Source organism: Zeus faber, assembly GCF_960531495.2.
Source record: "Zeus faber genome assembly, chromosome: 15".
NCBI lineage: Eukaryota > Metazoa > Chordata > Actinopteri > Zeiformes > Zeidae > Zeus > Zeus faber.
The window spans coordinates 19,429,299-19,445,314 of NC_137194.1; the positions used below are offsets into that span (position 1 = coordinate 19,429,299).

General features: G+C 48.3%; 1 protein-coding gene across 1 annotated transcript in view; it reads left to right on the forward strand.

Annotated features, from left to right (window-relative positions):
• Positions 1–16,016, forward strand: part of LOC307241364 (signal peptide, CUB and EGF-like domain-containing protein 3) — a gene marked incomplete at both ends in the record, with an annotated part of 66,079 nt that overhangs the window by 21,887 nt on the left and 28,176 nt on the right. Inside the window, 2 exons of the mRNA XM_080015420.1 lie at positions 842–967; positions 10,034–10,168. Coding sequence (XP_079871546.1) covers positions 842–967; positions 10,034–10,168 — 261 coding nt within the window. The remainder of the gene's footprint in view (positions 1–841; positions 968–10,033; positions 10,169–16,016) is intronic.

The following is a 16,016-nucleotide window of genomic DNA, read 5'->3' on the forward strand; positions in this document are numbered from 1 at the left end:
CCTCAGATACCTCCTTACCCGCAACCGTCTCCAATGCACCCAATCTGCCACGGCACTCCCAAAGAACGCATCAGAATCTCCCCGTTCAGCCTCCACATTCTGTGTCCTCTTAAAAATGACTCGTTGTGCGCTTCGCAAAGCTTGATTTTTGCGGCAGGGCTGACATTCAGAAACCGCTTAAATCCAAGGCCGATGCACGGATGGATAACCCTGGTGTGAGGAGCACCAAACCTCCAGAAATTCAGGCAGAGCTTGATGAACACCAGGATACTCTACCGCCTTTCATGGCCTTCCCGGGCATCTGATCTGAAGTTCCGGAGCAAAGAGTGCAGAGAAGAGATGTCCATGTCCTTCATCACTCAAATAAATGGCGGCGCTTCTTTTTGAAGAATGGTGCAATATCCAAGTACTCAAAGTTCAAGAGTTGCATGACAGCATTGCAAGAAGGATTGCAGCTGTTCTGATGGAAAAGTGTGGCTCTGCTCCTTAGTAGGTCTACGACATTAATACACAGTATCGCTTTGAGTTTCCGCTACTATTTCCACCCCGTAATTCTAGGGGTGTAGGGAATTAAAGTGGTACTTGAGAACAGCCGATACCGAATCGATGCTCAAAATAATAGCATTGATGATAATAGCGGTGTATCGTGATGTATTGAACCGCGATCCCATATCTCATGAATAAACCCAGTGATCAGTGATCTAACCATAACAAAACTGGTGCTGCCTGCGCAAGCCTTTCCACGCCCACCGCCACAGCCCCCCTGTGTGTAATTCACCTTCTAACTGGAGGAATTGAGGTGCCCTTCCTCATCAGACCCTTCCATGTCCTCCCTTTGCAGATTTGGATGAATGTGCGACCGAGTACAACGGCGGCTGTGTCCACGACTGCATCAACATCCCAGGGAATTACAGGTGCACGTGCTACGACGGCTTCCGGCTCGCCCACGACGGACACAACTGTCTAGGTGAGTGTGACGATATTTATCGGCACTGATGTGTTTGTGTCTAGGTTTCAGGGCTCGTGTTTGTGTTTCTTTTTTTTTTTTTTTGTATTTTAACGTTTGACCTCGTCCCAAACCTCATTTGTGTCGTGGACATATGGTAATTAAATACACAGAGCCTCTGCTGAGAGGGAACGCCGCGGCTGTCAAATTCCGCGGCACCACATTAATTCCTTTTCACCGTCTGCGTGTCTGTCACATCGCGGAGAGCAATTTATTTTTCAGGGCTGAACTACGGGCCGTAGATTGCTATGTTAGACACAAGCTATTTCCATATTTCATTCACATAACCCGCATAGGCGGAAAAGTAGACTGTTTTTTTTTTTTTTTTTAAAGAGTTCTGCCAAAATCAGATGAATTTATGAGGGAATTAACCCAGAACCGGGAGCTCCGAGTGAGATGTCAGTAGACCGTGCTTTCCCATAGTTTAATATTTCACTGGTGTGCCATTCATACTATTCCTCCAGAGCACACGCACAACACTTAAGAGGTCACCTCTTGCCAATTTGACGTCCCGGTCACCCCTTCAATTTTTCCTCAAAAATGGAAAACGGGGGCGTGGTCAGTAGTTGATCATACTTGAGAAGCATGAAAAGCCATTTCAGGCGGACTACTAGCTCTCGTTAAAATCAGTACTGGAGGGCGAAAGTGAACATGGCGGCCACTCGAATGAAAGAGATTTGAGGCCAAGCATTTTTTCCACCTACACTCTGAGAAGCGTAAGCGCTGACTCCACGGACCTGTTATCATAAGGCTCCGGTCTCGCAGTCGCAAAGAGACAGAGGAGGGCGAAGATGTTTTGTGTTTTATGTGTGAGTGGGTGCCATCATTCATCTTTATGCCAAGTACCCGTTCTGCCAACAGCTCGAAATTCTGAACTTTAAGTGCTTAAATTGGTTGTTTTGCACTGTCCGCAGCGGCGAAGTGGAGTTGATAGGGAAAACATTACATAGCTCAAAATGCAAAAAAAAAAACACTGGGGGTGCCCTTTAAAATGTTTATCAAAGGAAGGAGAGGCAACAGTGCTGAGTCTGCTCCCAGGAGCTGCTAAACATAGGCATCACCCGTCTCCCCCCTCCAATCCGCATTCACCTTTCTTCTTTGTTTTGAGCCCCCAAACGCTGCTGCTCCTCCCGTGGGTTGATGCGCTCCTCCTGCCATGGGAACCCTTGATGCCGTTGCTTGTCGACCGCCTTTGTTGTCGTCCGCGGCGCAACGGACAACTTGGCTTTCCGTTTTCCGCAGGCCGTTTTCAAGCCACAACAAGCGAACGAGCGACGCTTGATTGCGATTCTATCCTTTATACACCGGCACTGCAAAGGCAACGACGACGACGACGACGACGACGACAACAACAACAACAACAACAGAAAACACACACCTCCGCTTCAAACCTCACAAACACATTAAAACCTCGCGGGTGCGGCGTTGGAAATTGAGCGCGGGCAGATGGGCTGGGGGATGAGATGGGACAGGAGGCAGCGCTGACATTGGCATGACAGGTGAGAACAGGGCGGCCATGGAGAGATTGATAATTAACTTTATCTTCCCTGCCAGCGCGCCCATGTAGGTCCCCTCCCCCTCCACCCACCCACCCACCCACCCGCCCGCCCCCTTTTAACTACATCTACGTCTGACTCTGTTTGTCGTTCACACGCACGCGCGCACACACTAGCACTTACAGCATAAGGCATTGGGCTATTTTCCGAGCCATTAGGAAGGCCCATTGAAGTGGTGTGTGGATCATTTGCTGTGCTATGGACGGGGAGCCCGGCATGCAGGTGTGTAATTGCTGCTTTTCTGTCGCCGCGGCGGCATCCGACAATGCAGCATCAATCAAAACTCTTTGATTTATGTCTCAGCTCCAAACAGACAACACACAAACATACATTTTATATATATATAAAATGTAATAAAAATAAAATAAAACAAGAACAAGGAAAGCTCTTTTTCTGTTCTATCCCTGCCATCGTTGTTCTTCACAGATGTCCACCCTTTAAAAGCAGTTATTCAACTCTTTCCCTTAGAACTGAAACAACAACAACTTTTTTGGGGGTGGGGGGGTGGGGATTGAACTCGTTCTAAATACCTTCTCCGCGCCGCTGAAGGAGGTAATCCTCGGCACAAAGAGGGGAGAAGATGAGATTTTGCCGAGGTTTCACGTCTAGGTCCCTGCTTCCGCTTCCAGGTTTAAGCTCCTTTAGCCCACGAGAAAAGAATGCCAAGCCCCCCACCCACCCACCCACCCACCCACCCCTGCCTCCGCCTCCGCCTCCGCCCCCGGTTCCCTGGAGCTAACTGGAAGACCCTCGGTCATGCCGGCGAGGACCGAGAGAGGAGAGCCGATGTCCTCTGCGATCCGAAAATGTTTCATTTACCTGACTCCTAAAAGTTCCAGGGGGTGCATTTCCTCAAAGCTTCTCAAAGACATGAATTGACTTTGAGTTCATCCCCTGATCGACGGGGCTGAAACCACCATCTTACCTCTTACCATGTCCCTACTCCCGGTAAGAGTCTTTCCGCTCTGCCAGGGCTCTCGACCCGTGTCCTCTCGTTTGGCCCGGGGGCTTCAGAGAACAAACATGGCCGACGAGCTGTTCTCTCTCCCTCTCTCTCTCTCTCCGTCTCTTCGCTCACCGCCCGACGCGCGACGCGGCTACTCGTAATTTGACGTGTCGGGAGCGTGACGACGGCGGCCGGCGGCGGAGCGTGAAAGCGGAGCGCACTCCGATCGCCCCCCCGGAAACCCGACAAAGATGTCAGGAAGTCGGCGCGGTGGAAGGAATGCGATGGCTTTCAGAGCGAGATGTCGTTCGCTGTATAATTTACCTCCCGCTGGGCGGTTGTAGCCACTCTTGAATCTCTGCGAAGAAGTCACGCCGGAGTTAAAAAGTAGTCGGGGCATAAAAAGTTTATGGCATTTCTTTTTTTTTTCTTTTTTTTTTGAGAACTTCCATTGCTATATTGTTCCAGTAGTGATGGATGGACGGTACTTAATCACCGCTCCGCTTTCATGACGCCGCCCTAAGGATTTTTTTTTAGGGTCTTTGGAAAAACAGAAAAATCAATGTCCGTTAAATCTAAAACACACATCCTCCAAACAATGGAAAGCAGATGCAAGAAAGACTATCGGTTTCTTTTTATACAACCAGCTTCACCCACATTTATGATCTTCATGTTTTGCTTTTAGGACCCAAATTCCTTCTTATCGTTGGAGCGGTCGGTTAAACCTGCCCATGAGGCCAGCGTGGTGCCAGCAATCATTATCATCTGTCGAAAACGCTGTGGGTTTGAAAGGCACAAATCAGAAATATTCTCTACCATTTCAACTCGACTTGGAACACACTGGGCAGTTTTGATTTTTTAGATTGCGGCTGGTCAGAACGTAATGAAATGAAATGAAAATGGATGCAAACTCTTCGAATGCAGATACGCAGACGCCTCCTCTGAAAGTCAGAAAGTCATGCGCCGCCGGGATTTTGCTCCAAGGATGAACTATATTTACTGTATTTGCTTTGTCATTAGTCTCTGCTCTTTCGGATCGCTTTTCTCTCTTGTGATCTCCGGTGATTTATGCCCCGAGCACATTTGCGGCTTTAGGGACCATGTTCCTTTGATTTCCATTGGCCAACAATAATTTGGTTCGTATTGATTGGGGTGAACCCAATTCCCTGCACGGTCTATAGGGAAATGGATGTCCTTTTGCTTTAACCTTCTTCAAAGACATCGCATGATCTATATCGCCAAATATGACGTAATGCCCCCTTTGGAAGAATAGCTTTTCAGCTCCGGCTCGGCTCAGGTCAGAGTCGACCAATTAACACCGTTCACCGCTTTGACAAGGGCTCGATACTGTACAAAGGAAAACGAATAGGTTTCGAAAGTAATATATTGTATTTCACCGGCAGCGTCTCTCCTTGTTTAAGGAGTCTCCTTGATAAGCTTTGTTTTAGAACCTGCCATGACAGCTCCGAGCCGTCCCCGGGCTCGGCCTGGATCCCGGCCCTTGTAATCTCCGGGGATGATGTTCTAAGGTTGGCTAATCAAACACTGAGGTTTGGGGCTGATGTATTATTGACCAGGGGCTGATGGCAAAAGGTAGTCATCAAAGAGCTTTTATGATGTGTTTCCCCCACGGCCTTTGCGGCGCGCTCGCTCAAATGCGTTTCTCCGAGTGGATTGGCCGTTCTTTCACGGCGGCCGCGATAATCCGCCCCACTTTTCATCGGACTCGGACGGCGTTGGATTCGCTCGCCTCGATGAGATGGCCTCAACACAACAGACCGGGAGCCACTCGGTAACAATCTTCCTGCCCTCCGTGATGGAGTCAGGACAATGAGAGTCCGCTTTAGCCCTTCTCCTCGGTATGAAACCTATTAAACCCGAAGGCAGAGGGGGGGGACAGACGGACGCCCCGCCCCCTCTCACAGCCCCACTCTCCATGCAAATGCCCCCCTCTGTGCTGCTGTTGTGGCGTGCAGGGGATGGGGTGTGGACAGGAGACTGTCTCCACAGCTCAGAGGAGAAAAGGGAGCTGGGAGTGATGAGTTGTGCGGCAGATCTGAGATTGGTGCTTTAGCCGCCGCTGCCGCCCCCCGCCCCCCATCCTCCAGAGTATATCAACCCTTTCCCGCCTCAGAATTGTTCGGTCTCATGCACCATGAAATGAACAATTCCAGCTGAGCCCACTGGCAGGGCTTTGGTAGAAAGTCAAGCTTGAGATTGGGCTTTGGGATGTGAGCGCCCAGCGGACTGGGAGCCTCTCGTCTCCTTGGCACAAGGCTGTCCGCCCAAACACTTGTACCGCTGGTTTGTTTTTAAAATACTTCCAGACTTGTTTGAGAGGAACAGAGAAATACCATTTAGTATGACCGTTGCTCATAGTTCTTTTATTTTTTTATTTTTCATTTAGGAAAGAACTCGGCAAGAGATTAGAATTAGAGGCCAAGTCTGTGCTTATTTACCAAAATGGTTACCTGGGAGACGGGTGTTAAGTCTAAAAGGCCTGAATACAATCAGAGCTGTATTTGTTGTGTTTATATAAAAGCAAAAAAATTAACCCCCAGTGCTGAATGGAGGATGAAATGTCAAACAGAGGTTTTTATACAGCCGATGTGGATTAAATATAAAGTGCAGTGAAACGGATTGATATAATTATAGTACTAGGAAATTTAGTTCTGAATAACCTTTCGACCACTGTGTAGAAAAAAGAACACCTCTTTGATTCGAGAGTTATAAGTGTGTGTTGACTCGTGAAATAAGTAAATATGGTTTTATGCAACTGACGTGGACGTAAGGAGACGCTGTGTCGCTGAGCTCCGGAAGCGACGGAGAGGAGAGAGGAAATCCCTGTAATCCTGTTCACAAAAAAAAAAAAATGAGGGATATCATTTAATTTGGGATGGTGGTAGGCCGTCGCCGTGCATGTGCCGTGTGCCTTGCTTCTCCTGATGGTCAGTCCGGCTCCTCCAGTGTCCGTTCACCTAATAAAGCGGCGGGGCTCCAACTTCCCGCCCGTTTTCGCTGCCTGTCCCCCTGCCTGTCCCCCTGCCCGTCCCCCTGCCCGTCCCCCTGCCCCTCCCTCTACCTGTCTCCCTGCCTGTCTCCCTGCCCATCCCCCTGCCTGTCTCTGATTAACCCTTATTAAAGTGCCCGTGACTTCTGAACTCCGGTTAAACGAGAAGCGAAACCCGGGCCCCAAGTCTTTTTTCCCCTCACCTCTTTGTCTCCGGAGCTGTCTGGACCGTGGAGCCGGCGCTGGGATGGAGGGACCCGCGGACAGTTGGAGGGACTTTTTATTTATTTATTTATTTTTGTTTTCTCTCTCTTTACCCCCTTAAAGTGAAAAAAAGAGAGAGAGAAACTCCGGGTCAGCAGTAAATGCCCCGGGAGTCACTGAACCTCTGAAAAAAGATTAAAAAGGACAGCGAAAGGCTTGAGTGTTTCTCCAAAATAAGGGTTTAAGAGTTTCTGTAACTCAACCGCCGTGTTTACACGGCTCCGGAGCTCCACGCAAGGCCAAATGTTATATATACAGCCAAGGCTATCTGGGAAACCAGCGGACATGGCCTCCGCAAACACAACCAATCTCTTAATCTCTCTCCGTTTGAACCTTGCTTTTCCCCCTTATTCTGCTCAAGCGGAGTAAAGATAGAGCCATGAGACACGTCTCATTTTTCAGAACTGAGGCAGCTCTTTAACTTGATTAAGATTCTTTTTTTTTTTTTTTTTTTTTTTTGGGTGAAAAAAAAAAAAAAATCCAAATAACATGAGCACTTCTACGAGCGGTGCCAGAACCCCTTTCCGTTTGGAAATATTTGCTTTGGACGCCAGCCTTGCCCAGCACACAACACAGGCAATTATGGGAGCTATTTAAACAGGAGAGATCTACTGACAGGCAACGCCTCATTTGGAGGGATGAAGGAATCAGGAAATGAAACTTTCATTGATGCGCCTGTGGTTTGGAGAAAGAATATCCCCCATGCCCTCTGAGGTTAGCTGCATGTCTCCTGGGCATTTGTGCATGTGCTTTGAGGACTTTGGTGTATGTGTAACCTCTATGTATTTGGGTTTTGGGGTTGTAAGGGTGTGTGTGTGTGCGTGTGTGTGTGTGTGTGTGTGTGTGTGTGTGTGTGTGTGTGTGTGTGTGTGTGTGTGTGTGCGTTCGTGGGTTAGTGTGTGTCTGTCGGTCTTCCCGTTCATCTTTTTTTTTTTCCCTCTCTGTCCGTCTCTGTCACTCCCTCTATCTGAGTGTCGGACCCTGTGGTGAAGTTTTGGCTTTTATTGGTTCTTCAAACAGTTTATCTGCAAAGCTGCAGCTGTAACGTCTCTTTTTGGGGTTTTTTTTAAACCGCCGCCTCTTTCATGACGAACAACTGAGAGAGATTAGATTAAAATCAATAAGCCACATGTTGAAATGCAAAGCTGTCCAATCCGGCCCGTATTCCAAATTGCCCTTGTCCCATTCTAACCGTCAAATCTGAAGCTAGCTTTTTTTTACAGAGTTTTTAATGGATGTGGCACTTCTAAACCTGGCCGCAGAGCACACAAATGGACAGAAAGTACACGGCAAAATAGTTCTTCAATCAGCGAGCGCCAGACGCCAGAGGTCGGGAGCGTATTCCTGTTCACACTCAGGGCTTTGTGTTTCGTAAAGTGACTTTTTTAAGGAGGCCCATTTTATGCGTCCCGATCTTTGTCGGCGGACGCCGCGTGATCCGCCAAGGAAAAAGCCGCGCCCTTTTCAAAATGTTTGGAGCACTCCGCTCAGCCAAAAAAAAGCGACCGGGCGCACGCGGTTCAAGAAGCAGGGGGGTTTGGCGTGAACCTTGCAGGTCCCGTGCCGCTGCCCTGGGCAGGTGTGACGCTGTATAGTAGGACATGTATGTTTACCCCCATTCCCCTCCATTTTAGGCAAAAAAAAAAAAAAAAAAGTTTAATTTCTAACTTGGCCGGGATGAGAATTCCCCAGAAAGGAAACTTAATCTAGAGGCCTTCTCGCTCTGGACAAATAGACAGTAAATTAGTTTCGCATGACGGTTTATTAAAAAAAAGAAGGGCTTGTGTACACAGCAGATTACTGGTGCGTTGAGGAGGAGGATGGATAGAGTTCCAGAGCAGAACCGAGTGAAGGATGGAGAGGAGGACGGCCTCGTGGGGACGGAGGGGACGCGGCGTCACCTCCAGAGGCTCGGCGTTGTCACGCACAGGCCACAACACACACACACACGCACGGACACACGCGCACACACACACACACACACACACACGCATGGGAGCATCTGCTCAGTCTTGAACTCTTTGTGAGAAACCCTCCACTTTGGAAGATTAATAAATTATTTCAAGAACAATAGATGTTGAGTCACTCAAGAATGCAGGTTTTTTTGTTTTTTTTTGACATTAGAATAAAACAGATGTGGGTGGAGTCATCACAGTTATGACATGATCGCCCGATTTAATTATTTGAGCCGATCGCGATCACTTTTATAAATGGATGTTCCCGTCCAAATGTGAGGCTCATTTTAAGCCAATTTGAGAAGATGTTGCAATGAATACGACGCTGAGTCAGAATGGTTTACCCAAATTTTTTGTGTTCACACACACACACACACACACACACACACACACACACACACACACACGTCAATAAGCAGCTCTTCCTCATGAGGTGGATGTGTTTTATCACACTGTTATAGGCTTATACTATGTTGATAGAAATGAACAATATAGAGGATTTCAATTGTGAATCCGAATTATTTGTATGACTTAATAGTCATCAACTGAAATGTCATGATCGTGACAAACTGATCATGAGGTCAACGCACGCTGTCGGCTGCCGCAGTCTTTTTCGGCACTTGGGATGAGAAGTGCCAGTGTTGCGTTTCTTTTTCCTCCATCTCTCACGTCTCCTCTCATTCCGCCAACACTTTCCCTCCCTCCCTCCCTCTCTCCCTCCCTCCCTCTCTCCCACCTCCTCCTCCATCCCTCTCCCCCGCATTCCTCCCGTCCGTGGCCTGACACTCGTCATCAGCAGGTACTCTGGCCCGGGCTGGATCGGGTTTCTCCATTTCACCGGCGGATTATGCTGCGTGTGCATTTTTCCGGGGCTTAAGAGGAGCGGTGGGGCGGGGTGGGGTGGGGTGGGGGTCGTAGCACTGCCATGTCGGATCATCGCTGCGGCAGACGTCACGTTTTTAGACGTCGCTCCATCGGCCTTTTTTCATGTTCAGACATCTCCCCTCCCTCTCCGTCTCGTCTTTCCCTCTCATCCCAAGACCTTTCCCCCATTTCTCATTTCCTGTATTGACTTGCGGGTGGGTTTTGCCGTCATCTATCGCATCTATAAACCGGTAAAAATGTGGTCAGTTACAATAACGGATGAAATAAAACTACAATGCTGAACCTACAACATTGAAAAAAAAATTGGTAATGACAAAAACATTAAATATAACACCCCCCCCCCCCCCAACCTAACGCGAAACGGCGACTCCCAATGAACTTACTCTGTTGTGCTTGTTTCTTAAATTGCAGATGTGGATGAGTGCTCGGAGGGCAACGGTGGATGTCAGCAGATCTGCGTCAACATGATGGGCAGCTACGAGTGCCGCTGCAGAGAGGGATTCTTCCTCAGCGACAACCAGCACACCTGCATCCAGAGGCCTAAAGGTTAGACGCATCACACACAGACACACGCACGCACGCACGCACGCACATCTGAGATTACGGGACAAGAGGGAACCTGCAGAGGAGCGTGGGCGCAGCAGACATCTTGATGCAGCGTGTTTGCTGACTGGCGGATGCCGGTGTAACCATTTATGAATCAAAGCCGTGCTGAGAAACAAAGAGGAAGGTAAAAGAAAGTTTGAGGACAAACAAGGATGTGATTTCCTTTGAAATTGAAGCAATCTGGTGTTGGGTGGGTGGCGGCGGTATGAGAGTGCTCCGATGTGGACGCACCTCTTGTTTGTGGAGCACTCCTGCGGGACGGAGACGACGGAAGGTCCGCGGCCCAGCTGCTCCCGGGGGGCGCCGGTGCACATGCGAGAAGGGCACAGGTACATGAATAACACCAGGAAGGCTTTTTAGGGGAAGTCAGCCATATAACGCGTGCTCTGCTGTTATTTCAACAGCATTTGGGTTTTAGAACTCACAACGATTGGGCTAAAATGGAGTCCTCCCACTTTGATACCGGCTTTGCTCCACTAAGCTACACCCACCTGCATCTGCTTTTATTATAACACCACTTCACATGAACACGTCTTTGGAGACCATCCTCTCAGTCGGTCGACCTCATTAAACTGTTCTGATATCGCCCCGTATGTGGCTACTATCAAGACACCGTTTCTTAAATGGCTGTCTTCTTTGGCACAGAAACGTTTCTCGATGATTTGATGATTTCCTCCAGGAATGATCCATTCTCAGCACTCAGCAGATAGGCATTCTAGCATGTGGGTGGAGATCTTTGGGACTCTCTGCCTCCGTTGAGGCGATCTGAGCTCAAGCCTCGTTTTAAATGTGCCCTATCAGTGAAGGCCAACACTTCAGATCACTGTTACAAAATATATTCCTTCAAAATAATCACCCAGGTGTCTGCAGCTTGCCTTATACATTTCAGTTCAATTAATATTAGAAAATCTTATACCGGTGGGTCCAAATCCAAAGGCTGGGTTGCGGGTCACCCACTACCGTAAAGGGCTGTTTTAATTCACAGCCCAAGCCGGGAAGCCCCAGGAGGACGTTTTAGAGGTTCCAGCGGGTCCCAACCAGCCAAATGATTCGTAGTTAATCTTCACCATTGAAGAATGTACGCTAGGAGTTCTCGCCCCGCAGGAACCTTTTCATCGTTCAAAGAACTTTTTGGAGGAAGCGTCCCTTTTTTTTGTGTCTGCACTGCAGGAACTAGGACAATCGTAGTTCTTAGAACACCGCTTTGAGGGACTTTTTTTTTTAGCTCCTACTCCGGTACTAGGACCAGGACTAACCATGTATGTATATGTATGTGACGAATAAACCTCTTGAATCTCGAATCTTGAACCAGCACAAGAGGAACCTTGAGTGACGTGAGTGCCAGTCACCAATCACCTCAAGCGCACGGTCCCTCGCTGGTCCCTCGGGCTGAGGACCGAGTCCTCCCAGTCGAGTCGCATGGCTCTGGGCGGGGACCAGAGCCTGCGTACACGCGGCAGTAATAAAAAAAACAAAAAAACAAAAAAAACAAAAAAACAATAAAAATCGTATTTTTATTGTAGATGTATTTATTTCATTTAGTTTATTCTCCGATGTTCATTAAATGAAACAAATAAATCGTCGTGCGGTGACAAAAGTCAAAACAAACATTTCAAAGAGGACTTGCAGATCTAATACGAGGGATTATCCAGCCACTGGATTGCTTATTTATCACCTCAGATTTGCTCAGAAACTGATTTTGGCGGGCTGATACGGTGAAATCGGTGAACGTTACGGCGTAAATACAACGCGGAATCACGGAACTGGTGCTGAAACCCTAAACCTGCCGGTGCTGATGCAGCCAGAAAAAAAAACAAGGCCCTTGAAGATACCTCGTTCTCGGGGGACCTACCCGGTTCCGAGTTCCCCTCGAGGTGTCCCCAGAAGCGCCTAAAGACTGGTTTGATCTTGTCATTTCACTCTCCCTAAATCTCCAGACAGTACAGTACAGTACAGACAGGTACGGATGTTCGGACTAAATCACACCAAACGATAAAAATCTTGTCAAATTGGGGTCCCAGAGACGAAACCTTATCGAATGGAGTCTGTGGCCTAATTCGTTTCCAATGGGAGGCTCCTTGGTATGATAAAGGATCACTGCGTTGGAATGGCACTTTCCTCTTGGACATTTTGGGCTTTGAGCAGAATCCCGTCCAAAAACCGAACCAAAGTGTCTGTTTCTTGTGTCTGGGCCCTCCGTCACGAGGTGTGCCGCTCATGTGATATTCCCCAGCCTACTTTTTAATTTTAGTCCGGAGGCTTTGAAGTTGTTTTTGGCCTTAATGAACTGTCGGTGTTTGCGTGCCGCGCGGTCGGAGCGGACCATGTGTTTCTACCTACGTATCGGTGCCGTTGGAAGTGCGCGGTGAACGCGGCTCTAATCTCCGAGCTCCCTGTCCCCCCCGTCAGTGCTCTGTCTCACACACACTCTTTCTTTCAGGGCCCCCAGAAACTGTTTTTTTTTTTTTTTTTTTTCTTTCTTTCTTTCTCAAGTCAATTCTGCTTATTGTTTCCAGATGAGATGCCATTTCCACAGAGAGATTAAGACTTGTATTAATCTCCGAACCTGACTTCACTCAACAAATAGCCGACCAAAATGTTGCCGTTGGAATGACTTGTTAGTTCTTTTTTATTACGACTGTTATTCCAGCGGAGTGGAAGTGGGGGAGGATGTGGCTGTGGGCAGACATGGGACGCGAAACCCGGCCTATTATCGCTGCGGCTTGTTGAAAGATTACCTGGAGGTGTCTGTGAGTCCTTGTGCAGCGAATACACGGGATATAATCACGCACCGGTTGTCTCGGCCAAGCCGCCCCGCCTGCTTTTGGGCAACTCTGTGCTTACGGACGCAGACTTGCCAAGTCTCAAAGCCTCGGGCACCGTTAACTCTCGTTCTTTTTTTTTTTTTTATCGCTCTCATTAAAAAGACATCAGCTTCCCATTTCTTCCATTAATGGGTCAGGTGTTCACCGGGTCGGTGCTGTTTCAGCGGTGCCGGGGACAGCGGAGAGCGGTGGCCACTTCCAGTTCCAGTTCGTCCCCCCGCTGGTCCGAGGCCCTTGTTAGCGGAGAGCTCCCCGCCAATTAGGCGGTGGGGTCCGCCAGCCGTTGAGCTAATGACGAGGCGGCCGCTGGCCTGTCTCCTATTAGACCCCCACCCCCATCACGTCTAAAATATTTAGTGTGTACGATTAGGGAAATGAATCCAATAGGGGAATAAGCTTCAGTGTGGTGAGCACCATTGAGTTTCTAAGTAACTTTTGTGCCAGTAATCCACTTTCCGTTGTATTATTTCAAGTTGAACATGTAAAAAGTTCGAAACAAGGTCAAGAAAATAATTATGGTATTCCTGTATGTAATGGGTCAGGGGTTATACATATACAACTGTCGTGAGAATGACGACATTTCATCCCGTCCCAAATCCCAAAAATAGCTTGGCTATAATGGAAATAATACTTATATGTGAGTATCAGTACGACAGTCTGTTCATTCATTTGTTCTACAGGTATATGACTCATTGACTGTGATTTTTAAAGCAACACTATGCCACTTTTTTTTTTACCTTAAAATAACAGCTTCAGAATGGTTTTGATGGTGCATTGACTTGTAGTATGGAGAATGGCATCGCTTTCATTCCCAACCCCCACCCCGCCGAACACCTGTTCTTGCACTATGTAACTTCTGTGTCTGGCTAGGAAATCGCGGGAAAAGTGCGTTACGCTTTACGTCTCTCCCTTGATGTTTGGCTCCAGTAATTACTGTTTTTTTGGCCTGGTAAAATTTATGAGGTGCCTGGTACCCGCACCTTCAGCCGGCACGCGCCAGCCCTCACTTTCATTTGCGCCGCGGGGTTTGTTTCGCCCTCTGCCTCAAGCGTGCGAGCCGATCTGCCAGGCCGAGCACATCTGGTACCTACACCGGTAGCAGGGGGCTGCCCCGCCGCGGCTCCCCCGGGGAGGTGCGTGCAAGGGGCGCTGTAACCTAGGTGTGCATTATATTTGCGTTTCTAACATAGACTGTTATCGCAACGTGACCGATAAATTATTTTCCGACACAGGGCCGAGTTTTACGACGGTGATGTAAAAGTTAAATTGCACTCAGAAACTGTAGGGTCGCAAATACCAAACGTTACATAGTGCTGCTTTAAAACATCTTTAGTTAGCTTCTGTCTCTCTCTCGGTCTCTGTCTCTCTCTTTCTCTCCCCCCACATTATTTCCTCTTTTCCTTGTCTCTCTCTGTCACAGACATTGGAATCCCTACATGACACACACACACACACACACACACATAGGCCATCGATAATAAATACATTTTATTAAATGTAATATCCCTTGAGGCCTGTTTTGGAGACACATTCCCCGGTGACATTTGGACGCAGACCATGGCATTTTGAGCTCAGGACGTCAAATCTGTGCGTTAGCCAGCAGCGACTGGCACGGCGTAAGGAACTTTTCAGGGTAATCAAATCCACAAGAAATTGTGGCACCATATTCATACTTTCAGTTTGGTTTTGCCTCCTTATCGCAACATTCTGAATCCTGTTTGAAACAAACAGATGCCTTACAGTGTTTTTGCTGTTCGGCCTTTTAAATCTAAAAAAATTAAACTGCCGGACAATGGAATTTATGAGCCGGTGAACGATGCCGGGAAAAGCGCTTCGATGAAACGGACTCTCATGAGGACCGCCGGAGGAAAGGAAGACCCAGAGTTTGTTAGTTGCCAGCCTCAGAAATCTCCCTTAACTGCACCTCAGATACGTTACTGAAGGAGAGCGGTAAGAAGAAGAGACGTGCTCGGGCCAGGACGTTCTATCCTTTAGTCCAGATTTGAGATCTTTGGTTCTTTACGAGACGCAGAGAAGGTGAACAGATGATCTGTGCATGTGTGGTTCCCACCACGAAGCATGGAGGAGGAGGAGGTGTGACGGTGTGAGTGGTGCGTTGCCGGTGACACCGTCAGCGATTTATTTAGAATTCAAGGCACGCTTAATCAGCATGGCTACCAGCACACTCTGCGGTGGTACGCCATTTCATGCGATTTGTGCTTGGTGGGACCATCATTCGTGTTTGACCCAAAACACAAGGGTGAAAGGGCCATTTGACCAAGAGAGGGATGGAGTGCTACGTCAGGTGACCGGGCCTCCGCCATTGCCCCGATCTATACCCAACTGGGTTTGGCTTGGGATGAGTTGTGCCGCAGAGTGAAGGGGAAGCTGCCTACAAGGGCTCAGCATGTGTAGGAACTCCTTCAAGACTGTTGGAAAAGCATTCCAGGTGACCACCCCCATGAAGCTGCTTGAGAGAACGCCAAGAGGGGTGCAAAGCTGTCATCAAGGCAAAGGGTGGTCATTTTCAAGAATTTAAACTATAAAGGGATAATTCCACACGCATTTTTTTAATAGTTTTGTCTTGTTTTGTCTTCATAATTCTACCATGTAGAAAACAGCAAAAGTAAGGAAAAAGCCCTGGATGAGTTGGTGTGTCCAGACATTTGACTGGTACTGTACATGTGTGTGTCTTATGAAACGGCGTGGTTAATTGCGCGGTGTTGCCCTGTCGCTGCTGTGTGCTTTCCCTGCTGTGCGGCGTCTCTGTGGTTGCTCCATGGTGCTCTGGAAGGCTCTCAGCAGGACTGACGGCTGGATACAGAACTGTTTTTACAAGTGCAGAGGTTACTGCTCCATTGCTCTGCAGACCAACCGTGTAACTAGGCTTTTTTTTTCCCTCCATTCCAGGGATATGGAGCAAATGGAATATCCTGCGCTCCCATGACTACCTATGAAGTCTC